Consider the following 13,781-nt stretch of genomic DNA (forward strand, 5'->3'; position numbering starts at 1 on the left):
ATAATTCAGAACTATTAGAAGCACTGTATATTGTTAAGTAATAGCACCATAAAGTAACAGAATGCCACCATATATCGATTGAGTTTTGCCACCATATATAATACCTAAATTATGCCGCAATACTTTGAATTAATATTTGCAACATACAGTAAGGAAATAATACCACCTTTCATTAACTAAATGATAACAGACAATAAGCTAATAATACCGCCATATGTTGACTGCATACTACCCCCATACAGTGACCAAATAATATAGTAACTAAACAATGCTGCCATTCATTGACTGGTTATTTCCACCATATAGTTACTGAATAATACTGCAATGCATTGACTAAATAATAACACTAGACAGCAATTGAAAAATACCACCATACAATGACTTAATAAGACCTTACACAACACGGGTAATAATGTCCACTATTGGAACTCTCCATCGGGGGTGCAGGTTCCTCACAGTCTCACTTGCAGACCAATGTTCACTTAGTTTTAAAGCCTGTTAAAGAGCTGTCTTCAGCACCTGTGCTGATCTGGGATAGTCAGAAAACCTAGAGTAGCCCAAGAAGGGGTGAAAGACCAAACCTGCCTTTCATCCCATAAAATCCCTTAAATGGGTACTCCGCCCCTAGAAATCTTAAACTCTATCCAAAGGATAGGGGATACTGTAAGATGTCTGATCGTGGGGGTTCCTGCAATCTCGGCTGCGGCACCCCAGACATTCGGTGCCCGAAGCAAACTTTGCTCCTTGCCTGATGACTGGCGATGTGGGGCAGAGGCTCGTCGCGTCATGACCACGCCCCCTCAATGTAAGTCAATAGGAGGGGGCGTGATGGCTGTCCCGCCGTGACGTCACAAGCCCCCTCCCATAAACTTGCATAGCGGGGGCGTGACATCACACGGGGGCGGAGTTGTGATGTCACGATACTCCGGCCCCTTGGTCGGCACCCTGCAGTTTGTGAGCTGGCAGCGTGGTGTGCAGCTCAAAGAGGTGGGTGCTGAATGCAAGATTGTGGGGGTCCCCAGCGGCAGGACCCCCGCGTTCAGACATCTTATCCCCTAACAATGTCTGACATAGGGCTGTGTCCAAATGAACAAACAGCTCGGGTCATTTCACCTCTTTTGCTGTTTCCTCTATTGAACACCAGATCTTCCCTATTTCTCACCCTAGCCTTAAAAAATGTATCCTGAATAACCTGTTCATCATAGCCCCGGTCCCACCATACTGTGGTTAAACAATACCACCATAAAGTAACTCTATACGTTGGCTGAATAATACCGCCATAGCATACAACATTCATTGAACAGTCTTACACTGACATCTAGTGGCTGATCAATGTAACATGATTCGCTCTCTTGTTATTCTCCCTCTCAGCTTTCATAGTTATATGCAGGGGTCAAGTCCTGGGGAAAAAAAGTGAGGGAACTCACCCAAGCTGTCCACTCAAGGGCTGGTCTTGCTATTGGGAACGGTGTTCCTGCTGTGGAAAAAGTGCAGGAACTCAGTTCCCACGCGTTCCTGCAGGACTCGAGCCCTGGTTATATGGACCAGCACTCTGGAGGCTGTATATTGGTCTCCACTGTACTATAGTAGCTGTATATAGTGATAGCGTAACCACTTGTGTGTATACAGGGGATATATATATATATCTATATATACATACAAGGGAGGTAATCTGAACATTACAGTGCCCCTATCATTCAAAATGAAAACATTTTAAAGGGGTATTCCAGGAAAAACCTTTTTTATTTTTTATTTTTTTATATATCAACTGGCTCCAGAAAGCTAAACCGATTTGTAATTTACTTCTATTTAAAAAATCTTAATCCTTCCAATAATTATCAGCTGCTGAAGTTGAGTTGTTGTTTTCTGTCTGGCAACAGTGCTCTCTGCTGACATCTCTGCTTGTCTCGGGAACTGCACAGAGTCGAAGAGGTTTGCTATGGGGATTTGCTCGTAAACTGGGCGGTTTCCGAGACACGTGTCATCAGAGAGCACTTAGACAGAAAAGAACAACTCAACTTCAGCAGCTCATAAGTACTGAAAGGATTACGATTTTTTTATAGAAATAATATACAAATCTGTTTAATTTTCTGGAGCCAGTTGATATATAAGAAAAAGTTTTTTTCCTGGATAACCCCTTTAAGTGTCCCAGAAACATGCCAAATGTTTTGCTCCATCAGGGTCTCAGTGCTGAGACCTCCACCAATCAGGAGAACGAGCTAGTAGAAGTGTGCGGTTATGAACATCACTCCCTGGCTTGCATTGATCTCTGCTCAGCTTGGCCCCCTAAGTCCTAGATACCTGGGGAACTTGACAATTCCATACTTGTGAGTGGCCGCACCAATATTCTAAGTATCCAAAAAACTTCCCTGGTTTGTGACTATGTGTGCTGTGAGAAAGCATAAATGTGTTTAGGGTGCAGTAAGCTTGTTTTTGTGCATTGTACTGCATTAAAAGGGTACTCCGCCCCTAGACATCTTATCCCCTATCCAAAGGATAGGGGATAAGATGTCTGATTGCGGGGGTCCCGACGCTGGGGACCCCTGTGTTCTCTGTGCTGCACCTGGTGTTCGTTTAGAGCGTCGGGTTCAGCGCCGGAGGCTCATGACACCACTGCCACTCCCCACTCATGACATCAATCCCCCTCCCGTAGACTTGCATTGAGGGGGGCATGGCCATGACATCATGAACAGGGCGTGACGGTGACGTCATGAGCCTCTGCCCCGCATTGCCAGTCATCTGGGAGGGAGCGAAGTTCCCTCTGTGCACCGGATGTTTGGGGAGCTGCAGCCGAGATTGCGGGGGTCCCCAGCGGCAGGACCCCCGCGATAATTGGGTAGGGGATAAGATGTCTAAGGGCGGAGTACCCCTTTAATATCATATACTGAGGTAAGTCAAGAGTGTATAGGGTTAAGATTTTCATTAATATTGTATCAGATGAAAGATGCCTTGGTCACATGATCCTCTCTTAGCCTATAGCTGAGTGAGATGTCCTTAGTCCATCCTCCCAAAACCTGTTAGTTCTAGGCCTGACTTTTGCCAGAGCAACATTGAACAAGGGTTCCTCTGCATACACTCTCTTAGTGCTGGGTGGCTGGCAGGTCATCCAGTGTCTCCTGTGTACATCCCTCTGGGTATCGTGTCACAAGCAGAGTTTGTGAGTAAAGAAAGAATAAGTATTGCACCACAGTGTGTAGAGACTCCTAAGTAGAGGACAAGCTCACTGGACTGCGATCTCCTGCCACAGTCGGAACACTTTCTCCTGAGATTTTCTATTCTATAAATCTTTGACAAAAGGACCATGTAAAGGGACAGTGACCTAATATTTATCTGGGTTAAAAGCTGTAACATTCTATGTTGTACTAAAGAAAACTGAACTGTGTTGTATTGAATTTGCATAAGTGGTTTCAATAAAGTTTTAAAATTGATTCACAGAATCCTTCTGTCCACAGGTCTCATTCCTGTACTTTGCACTACACGGTAACAACTCTGAGGGGCATTTACTAAGGGGTCTAGTCAATTTTTTCTGACTATTTTTGGCGCAAAATTGTCGCAATTGCGCCTACCCTATTTATCGTGCGACTTTCTCTAGCAAGAGCTAGAAAGTAAAAAAAAATTTCCCGCTTGATTTACGCAAGTTTTCATTTTTTACTTGCAGTGGTCAGGTATTTATTAACTGAGACAATCGCAGCTGCGCAATAAACTGTCGTAACGGCCATAAAAATTGACTAAATTTACTCCAGCTCCAACATGGAGCAGGAAAAGCTACTGTCGCCCGGGCTCTGACATACTTCCTCCCCGCTACCCTCACTTCGCTACAGGGACACTGCAGGGAATTACATCCCCCCCTCTCATCTGCCAGCGCCACACAATTCCCATCTGTCTGCTAACTGTTGCAAGACTACAAGTCCCAGCATGCCCTTACAGTGAGGACACGCTGGGAGTTGTAGTCTTGTAGCAGCGGGAGCTGTTGTGTTTTTTCCTTACTTTACTAGACAGGCTTAGTAGTGGAAGCTGTCTTATAGACGGAGTCCATTACTAAGCTGGGCTTAGCGTTAGCCACAAAAACAGCTAGCGCTAACCCCCAATTATTATCTCGGTACCCAACGCCACAGGGGTGCCGGGAAGTGCCGGTACCAACAGGCCTGGAGCGTCAAAAATGGCGCTCCTGGGCCTAGGCGGTAACACGCTGGTAACATCAGGCAGTTACTGTTTGGTTGGTATTTGGCTGAGAATAAAAATAGGGGGGACCCTATGTGTTTTTTAAAAATATTTAATTATTTATTTAAGAAAAAAAACGCATAGGGTCCCCCCTATTTTTACTCTCAGCCAAATACCAACCAAACAGTAACAGCCTGACGTTACCAGGGTGGGCGAGGACCATTGTTACTGGCCCTCCCCAGCCTAAATAACGCCAGCCTGTTACCGCCTAGGCCCAGGAGTGCCATTTTTGACGCTCCAGGCCTGTTGGTACCGGCTCTTCCCGGCACCACTGTGGCGTTGGGTACCGGGGTAATAATTGGGGGTTAGCGCTAGCTGTTTTTGTGGCTAACGCTAAGCCCAGCTTAGTAATGGACTCCGTCTATAAGACAGCTTCCACTACTAAGCCTGTCTAGTAAAGTAAGGAAAAAACACAACAGGTTTAAAAAAAATTTTATTACAAAAAACCCTCCCCCACAAGCCCTCGTTAACCATTTTATTAAAATGAAACAAAGAAAAACGCTGGTCATCGAAGTAGTCCACCGAATCCGAGTTCACAGGATACACGGATCTGTAGAAGAAGTAAAAAAAAAAAAAAAAAGACAAGTAAGTACATTTAGGGAGAAAAAACAGTGTTAAAAAAATGTAATAAACACACACACACTAAATGCCGTTTACCACTATTCTGAGCCATGAATACAATTTAGTTATTGAATTATTTAGATGTGGTGGAAAAGCTAAAAAAAAAACCTCAAAAACAAAAGATCCAGAAGGAAACCTAGCAGCCAAACCTATTCAGACAGCAGGAAAATGGAACAGACTATTTTTTCAAGTAAATTTCCCACTTTTGCCTATGTGTGCCAAATTTATTAACGCCGTGCAACAATTTAGTAAATTTGTCGCACATAGTCAAAAATGAAGTAGAAAAAAACAGGGTAAAAACCAGACTACATAGTAAAAGATTAGTAAATGCCCCTCTCTATTGACAATAGGTCAGTGGGGGGTCACCTGAAACATCAGGTTAGGTACAACATCCTGCCATGTGACCTAACAGCTTAAAGACTACTACTCCCAACTAGACTTCAGTATAACGTTCATCATCCCTAGGGTCGACACAGCTATGCTCCACAGGACCAGTTTTCCATGTTGGCGCTGTCCAGTTCAGCACCCATGTGACTAGGTGGTCCTTCCTAACATACTGCTGCCACAGACTTTGATCCAAAGCCTGGTAAAGGTAGGGGCTAGCCACCACGAGGACCCATGAAGACGTGCCTGGAGGTGTGTTGGTGGGTGAGAATGGCAGTACACACATAGTTAGTATGGTTGAAAAAAGACATACGTCCATCAAGACATACATCCATCAAGTCCAACCAGGGAATCGATGCACTTAAAGGGGTACTCCATTGGCCATGAACATTTAGTCCTGAACATTGTGCGCGCGCTGCAGAGGGTCGACCACGCCACCTCGTGACATCACGCTACGCCCGCTCAATGCAAGTCTATGGAAGGGGGCTTAAGCCTATGAACATTCACGGTGGCACAACAATTGTGGGACTCTGCATAGTAGAGGTCCTTGGCCTTGTGTTAGGGCTGCTATAAAAACCTGATAAGCCAACTACAATGTGGTTCATCTGGCTCATCCTAAACCTTGTTAAAAAATATGGTAAAATGTGAGTTCTGTTCCCCTTTCGGTTCATTGTATTTTATAATTTTTTGTGCTTTTCCAGCTTTGTCACCGACGTGGTTATAAACGGCTCAGTACCTTCAATCTATGTCACCTCAGACAAGACCTCAGTAGGTAAGACCCTGCCGGATTTTACGTTGTACAGCTGTACTTTAGCTATCATCTGTGGACCTCATGTAGACTTTCCTGCTTAGAGGGCCTTGCACAGCGAACTCCCCTCAGTCAATTCAGAAGAAGAAAGTCCCTCAGGTCAGGGTAAAGACGTCACAATGGATATTGTGGTCCTCTGTGTAGTAGACTGTGGTTATACGTGCCATCAGGGTCAGACTGGGAATACAAACCAGCCCTGGAAATATTTGCATTGCATCATTGTGGCAGATAGTGGCCACAGGGAAGGGGCAGGGAAGCCTCTATAGCAGCTTCTATAGCAGGACTCTGGGCCCTGACCTCACACAAGGGGAACAGGTGCAGGTGTAGCGTGAGGAAAGCATTGTGTGGCATTTGTTATGCCAGCCTGCCAGGCTTCCATAAAATAACAAACTATGCTGCGGCTGCGCCCTGAAGTCAGAGTACGCAGCTACACCATAAAAGAGGGAAACCTGGTAAATGAAATTCTAGGCTTCCTCTACACAAGTTCCAAGAGGGAAGCCAGGCATATTATTTGCCAGGTTTCTGTCTCCATCATGTTGCAGGCTTTATGCTGTACCCCATTAACTCATACTTTAAGTCAAAGGGTACAGTCTCAAATGTGCAACACGACAGACTTAGGCCACTTCCCACTGCCTTCGGACTACTACAATTTTTTCTCTCTGCTAAATTCCACTGTGATGGACCACCGGGTGAAATGGCAGGACCACGGGTGTAGCGGTGAGAGTGGTGGGATCAGATGGTATCAACCCCGGGGGCTGGATGGTGTTAACCCCTAGTGTTCATGACGCCAGTGTGGTTTTTGGGTTCCGGAACACCGCACGCCCGGATTCCCTGCTATTCCAATTGCTAGAAGTGAAGTGAGAGTCCACAACCAGTTATGGTCAAACAGGGGCTTTACTGAGTAGAAGACAGATGGAATTATCTTCACAGCTAAGGCCAGATTTCCCAGAGAGGGGGAGAGGGCTCAGAAGGACCTCGCAGCTTGCTGGACCAATATACTTGTAGTTAACTTGACTTGAAATTAGACTTGACTATATCCAGGACTTGACTAGTTTCAGTGACAGCAGACATAGACTTGAGAATTACTGGAATGACTGTAGCTTTTGGGGTCTTCGAGATGCTGATCACTTGCACTGAGATCTCTGGTGGTTGCTATGCTCAGTAAGGTGGCTGGTGGTAAGAGCTAAGAGATAAGAGTGAATTGTAATGGCCGTCCCTCTATATAGTGGGGGGCTGGACTAAAGCCCATTGGTCAAGCTGCGGGTCATAGGTTAAGTTGGTGCTCTCTGGGAGAATATGTGACAACAAATCATGTGACTGCATAACATAACATGTGACAGACTTACACAGGTCCTTGAGACCTCCCACAGGTCCTTGGCACTACCTATACATTAGGAGACTGTCTAGGCATTAAAGTGACACACACATCTTTATAAAACCAACAGGGGGAGACCTTGCAGGGGAGCTCCCAGGTCACTGAGGGACTGAACTTGACAGGACCATGTCCTGTACTGGGACATCCCCACTAAACTACTGGATCCCTGACGGACCCCATTCAAGTGAATGGTTTCCGTCAGGACCCGGCAGTTTCAGTGCACGAAAAAAAAAAAAGTGCCGAACGACCCTGAACGGGGTGGATGCCAACAGCAGTGTGAAAGCGGGGCTATGATGTCACGAGCTCCCGGCTCCAGCGTTCGGAACAGTTTGTTCCAAGCGCTGAGCAGCGGAGTACCCCTTTAATTTACAGTGGGAGCTTAATTATTACAACCCCAGGTGTTAGAAGTGAACGTTTAAATTTCACCACATCTCATCGCTTCTTCGTCTTGTAGTTCTCACCTCCCACCTCTTGGTGTGTAGACGTGGCCAGGAACCTCGGCAGCCCTCCGGATTCTATTATAATGACAGGTGGACATCACTTACATGCTTGGGTCGCCATTTTCCTCGACCTGCGGATGCTCTCTCCTGCCTGAAAGGGAAAAACATCTACATGTTTGGTGACTCAACGCTACGCCAGTGGTTTGAATACCTGGAGAGTTTTATTTCAAGTAAGAAGTTTACTTTACTGTTAAAGGGGTACTCCGGTGGAAAACTTATTTTTTTTTTAAATCAACTGGTGCCAGAAAGTTAAACAAATTTGTAAATTACTTCTATTAAAAAATCTTAATCCTTCCAGTACTTATTAGCTGTTGAATACTACATAGGAAACTCTTTTCTTTTTGGAACACAGTGCTCTCTGCTGACATCACGAGCACACTGCTCTCTGCTGACATCTCTGTCCATTTTAGGAACTGTCCAGAGCAGCATATGTTTGCTATGGGGATTTTCTTCTACTCTGGACAGTTCTTAAAATGGACAGAGATGTCAGCAGAGAGCACTGTGCTCGTGATTCAGCAGAGAGCTCTGTGTTCCAAAAAGAAAATAATTTCCTCTGTAGTATTCAGCAGCTAATAAGTAATGGAAGGATTAAGATTTTTTAATAGAAGTTATTTACAAATCTGTTTAACTTTCTGGCACCAGTTGATTTAAATAAAAAAAGTTTTCCACCGGAGTACCCCTTAAAATCTAACTGGTTAGTTCCCTAGTGCCCTATATACTGTCCCTATTACCTGATAGGTTCTAATGCTGTGTTCAGATGTTTTCCATGATGCCGCAAGTTTCAGAAAAGTTACTTTGATCAGAGCTCATCTTGAACCACATATTAGGAGTTCCCATGAACAGCGCCAAATGCAAATTCAACACTTGGAATCATCTCCAAATCTTTTAAAGTGTCATGAAATAATAATAAGACTGTCCACACTGGACCATGAGACTACTGATCCGTCAATTGTCCAAATATGTAGAGCCTGAAAAAATGAAGGCACTATTTCAGTAGCTGTAATTCCTAAATGAATAATGCAATATGCAGTGTCCCACTACTTTTTCTCTGGGGCTGAGGTATTGGTTGTCGGACATTTGCCTTGATTACAAATGTGTTTTGATGATGTTGCACACATTTTCCAAGGACCTGCAGCTCAATAAGTCAGCGCTATTGTTTTTTTTATATCCTCTGTAAGAAAATTTTCTAGGGAAAAGCTACTTTGCATATACATATAGGGGGAGATCTATCAAGAGGAAACGTCCAGAGGAAAAGTTGCTGAGTTGCCCATAGCAACCAATCAGATCGCTTCTTTCATTTTTCAGAGGCCTTTTAATTGGTTGCTATGGGCAGGTTATAGTGTATAAAATTATATTTATACTATGTATAAAATAACAATCTCTTCTTCTTATGAAGGTCTGAAAAGGATAGACTTGCACGTTAACGACCTGTCAGGACCTCTTATAGCCGTAGATGCTGACGCTGGTCTAGTCATGCGATGGCGCGCCCATGGATTACCTTTCAGGACTACCAAGACTGTAATGGCCAACATCCACGATGAAGTAGCTCACTTGGCTGGGATTGGTGGAGGGCCCCAGACTGTGATCATGCTAAGCTTATGGGCACATTTTACCACCTACCCCGTAAGAGTTTACATAGAACGACTCGAGAGAGTCCGTCAAGAAATAAGGTCTCTGCTTCTACGAAGCCCTGAGACGACAGTGATCATCAAATCAGCCAACACGGGTTACAAGTCATTATATATCAGTGACTGGTTGTCTCTTCAGCTGGACATGTTACTGAGGGCAGCCTTCAAGGGAACCGGGGTCATAATCCTGGATGCCTGGGACATGACATCCTGCCACTATCTTCCTGACAATATCCACCCAGGACCTCCAGTCATCAAGAACGAGGTGGACCTTATGTTGTCTTATATATGTCCAAAATGATCCAAGAACTATCTGTAGTCAAACATTCTGCAATCCTATGTTTTAGTAGGAACAATTAACAATTTAACAATTATGAAGTGCATAAAAGTCACTGTATACATGCATTTTTATGTGTTGTGTACTGTCTAAGAGTTACATTCTGTGTTATACTTCAGAGCTGCACTCACTATTCTGCTGGTGGGGTGACTGTGTACATACATTACTTATCCTGTACTGATCCTGAGTTATATCCTTTATTATACCCCAGAGCTGTACTCACTATTCTGCTGGTGAGGTCACTGTGTACATACATTACTTATCCTGTACTGATCCTGAGTTATATCCTGTATTATACTCCAGAGCTGTACTCACTATTCTGCTGGTGAGGTCACTGTGTACATACATTACTTATCCTGTACTGATCCTGAGGTATATCCTGTAAATCTTTTATTAGAAAAATATAAATCATAACAAAACATAAACCAGCACAACTTTGCCATAACGGAAAACAACAACATGAAATAACATAAACCCAAACTTTACATTTAAATAAAAGAACAAAAATCCTGCCTAACCGGCCAGCCCAGCTTTCCTACTAGTACTAGAAATATTATAACTACACCTTTCATAGCCAAACAACACACTCATAAGAAACATAAATATAGCACTATTTCGCTTTAACTCAAAACACCCAAACTCGGGAAAAATCATACATAGAAAACACAACAAGCACTCACACTGCACACCATGTTTTTTTTTTTTTTAAATAATAATAATAATAATAATAACAACACTATACCACACTCACACATGCACACATATATATCAATATATTAACTACATTTAACCAAGAAACCAAAATAAATAAATAAATAAATAAATAAATAAATTAAATTCAACTCAAAATACCCAAACTCGGGAAAATATCACAGAAAACACAATACACACATGCTTACACACATCTTTACTACATACTACATATATAAACCAAAGAAAATAAATCCACAACGGGATACTAAAGAAACATTACTACAAAAACAAAACTGGTTCGACTGCCATGTCTATCTCTACTATAAATACTATATACTTAAAAAATAAATAATTTTTTTTTTTTTAATAATAATATAACATACATTATACATACTATATACATAACTGACTATATACACTACTATGTACAATACTATACACAAACTATATACACCTATAAATAAACAGAAAACACACCTACAAATATAAAAGAACATTCTACACTAAACTGACCCTTCACCCACACCACCCGCCCTCCTGTACATGGGTCAGAGTTTTTTCCATACAGTTCATAGTCCTCAATGTCCAGTCCACTCACCCATGCCAGGTCCACCAAAAGAAAAGACCACCACCACCCACAAATATACCCTCCCAACCTAGAACTCCTCCCAACCAACTTAACCATTACCAGCTTTAACATACATAAGCAAACAATACAACCCACTTTAGGCCCAAGTTCGGTGCCTGTAAGCCCTTCATAACCATAGCATCTGAAAACAAAACAAAAAGCTATGGTGCACATGCATTAGCCCACCACCAGGAAGAAGGATGGCAATCCTGATACATACAAAATGTATATTCTTTCCCTAACTGCACCCTACCTCTCACCCTACCATTATCCCTAAAAATAAACTGACCCTACTATCACCCTAACCCTGTCCCTACATCACTGTCCCTAACAAAAACAAGGGTACTCTACCCAAAAGGTCTAGTACCTAGGGCACATCAAAAGAAAAACCTCTCCATAGGAGAGAAGCCCTACTGGTACCAAGACTGCCATACTCCAAAGACCTGATCTTCCCGAGGTCACCGGTGATGTTCCTACAGACCTCCACCTCGGAGAGGACTTTGCGCTGTGTAGACACTAAACACCGTGCATTCCACGTGTAGTACCTAACCACTAAGCTGACTAAAAACAAAGTGCCCCGATCTCGGCCACCCAGGTTCCTGAATGCCCCATAAGCCCACTCTGGATAGGTAAGGCCGGCAAGTTGACTCCAGCCGATGGAAGCACCCACCCGGTTGTAGACCCTTATATTAAAGGGACAATGAAGCAGGAAATGGTCCATGCTTTCCAGCATGTCCCCGCACTCTTCTCGGGGACATTCCCGGTCATCAGATCTCCTGCACTTCAAATTGTCCCTCACATATAGCTTCCCCTGAAAGCAGCGCCAGGCCAAGTCCCAAAACTTCTGGGGGATCCTTTTCATATTTAAGAGATACAACCCCACCCTCAGATCCCGACCTGGGCAGACCCTGAGCGCCAGAGGCTTCTGGAAGTGGGTCAACAGAACCCGTTTGTCAAGGAACTGCCTTGACTGGGTCCTGATCTCCCACACTCCCAGACCCCACCGACGTATCGCCTTCAGAGTCGGTGTAGCGTAAGCCGGAAGATGCCCATGGGGCGTACGGAGGTCCTTCACTTGCCCTCCTGTCTCCCATTCCTGGAAGAAAGGCCGAAACCATTCCCTGCAGGAGAGTACCCACGGAGGAGCCCTCTCTGACCAGAGGTTTGAGATGTTGGCTTTCAAGAAGGTGTTTGTTAACCCCTTAAGGACCGGAGGTTTTTCCGTTTTTGCATTTTCGTTTTTTGCTCCTTGCCTTTAAAAAATCATAACTCTTTCAAATTTACACCTAAAAATCCATATGATGGCTTATTTTTTGCGCCACCAATTCTACTTTGTAATGACATCAGTCATTTTGCCCAAAAATCTATGGTGAAGCGGGAAAAAAAATCATTGTGCGACAAAATTGAAAAAAAAACGCTGTTTTGTAACTTTTGGGGGCTTCTGTTTCTACGTAGTACATTTTTCGGTAAAAATGACACCTTCTCTTTATTCTGTAGGTCCATACGATTAAAATGATACCCTACTTATATAGGTTTGATTTTGTCGGACTTTTGGAAAAAATCATAACTACATGCAGGAAAATTTATACGTTTAAAATTGTCATCTTCTGACCCCTATAACTTTTTTATTTTTCCGTGTATGGGGCGGTATGAGGGCTCATTTTTTGCGCCGTGATCTGAAGTTTTTAACGGTACCATTTTTGCATTGATAGGACTTATTGATCACTTTTTATTCATTTTTAAATGATATAAAAAGTGACCAAAAATGCACTATTTTGGACTTTGGAATTTTTTTGCGCGCACGCCATTGACCGAGCGGTTTAATTAATGATATATTTTTATAATTCGGACATTTCCGCACGTGGTGATACCACATATGTTTATTTTTATTTTTATTTACACTGTGTTTTTTTTTTATTGGAAAAGGGGGGTGATTCAAACTTTTAATAGGGGAGGAGTTAAATGATCTTTATTCACTTTTTTTTTCACTTTTTTTTTGCAGTGTTATAGGTCCCATAGGGACCTATAACACTGCGCACACTGATCTTCTATGTTGATCACTGGTTTCTCATAAGAAACCAGTGATCAACGATTCTGCCGCATGACTGCTCATGCCTGGATCTCAGGCACTGAGCAGTCATTCGGCGATCGGACAGCGAGGAGGCAGGAAGGGGCCCTCCCGCTGTCCTGTCAGCTGTTCGGGATGCCGCGATTAGCCGCGGCTATCCCGAACAGCTCGACTGAGCTAGCCGGGAACTTTCACTTTCACTTTTAGCCGCGCGGCTCAGCTTTGAGCGCGCGGCTAAAGGGTTAATAGCGCGCGGCGCCGCGATCGGCGCTGCGCGCTATTAGAGGCGGGTCCCGGCTTCACTATGACGCTGGGCCCGCCATGATATGACGCGGGGTTACTGTGTAACCCCGCGTTATATCAGAAGAGCAGGACCAATGACGTACCGGTACGTCATTGGTCCTTAAGGGGTTAAGAACACCACAGGGTTTACCATAGATAAACCCCCTAGTCTCCTTGTGCGGTACGTAACCTCTCTCTTGACTAGGTTCATCCTGTTCCCCCATAACAGTTGGAAA

At 43.8% G+C, this 13,781-nt stretch overlaps 1 protein-coding gene across 2 annotated transcripts in view; it reads left to right on the forward strand.

Moving 5' to 3' along the window:
- LOC130367614 (NXPE family member 3-like) overlaps window positions 1-10,026 on the forward strand; it is a 24,598-nt gene extending 14,572 nt beyond the window's left edge. For both annotated transcript variants that reach the window (XM_056570157.1, XM_056570158.1), the window contains exons 4-6: window positions 5,928-5,998; window positions 7,864-8,079; window positions 9,306-10,026. In XM_056570157.1, the coding sequence (XP_056426132.1) occupies window positions 5,928-5,998; window positions 7,864-8,079; window positions 9,306-9,838 (820 nt within the window). In that variant the 3' untranslated portion in view covers window positions 9,839-10,026. The remainder of the gene's footprint in view (window positions 1-5,927; window positions 5,999-7,863; window positions 8,080-9,305) is intronic.
- The last annotated feature ends 3,755 nt before the right edge of the window (window positions 10,027-13,781 follow it).

Source organism: Hyla sarda, chromosome 4, assembly GCF_029499605.1.
Source record: "Hyla sarda isolate aHylSar1 chromosome 4, aHylSar1.hap1, whole genome shotgun sequence".
Taxonomy (NCBI): domain Eukaryota; kingdom Metazoa; phylum Chordata; class Amphibia; order Anura; family Hylidae; genus Hyla; species Hyla sarda.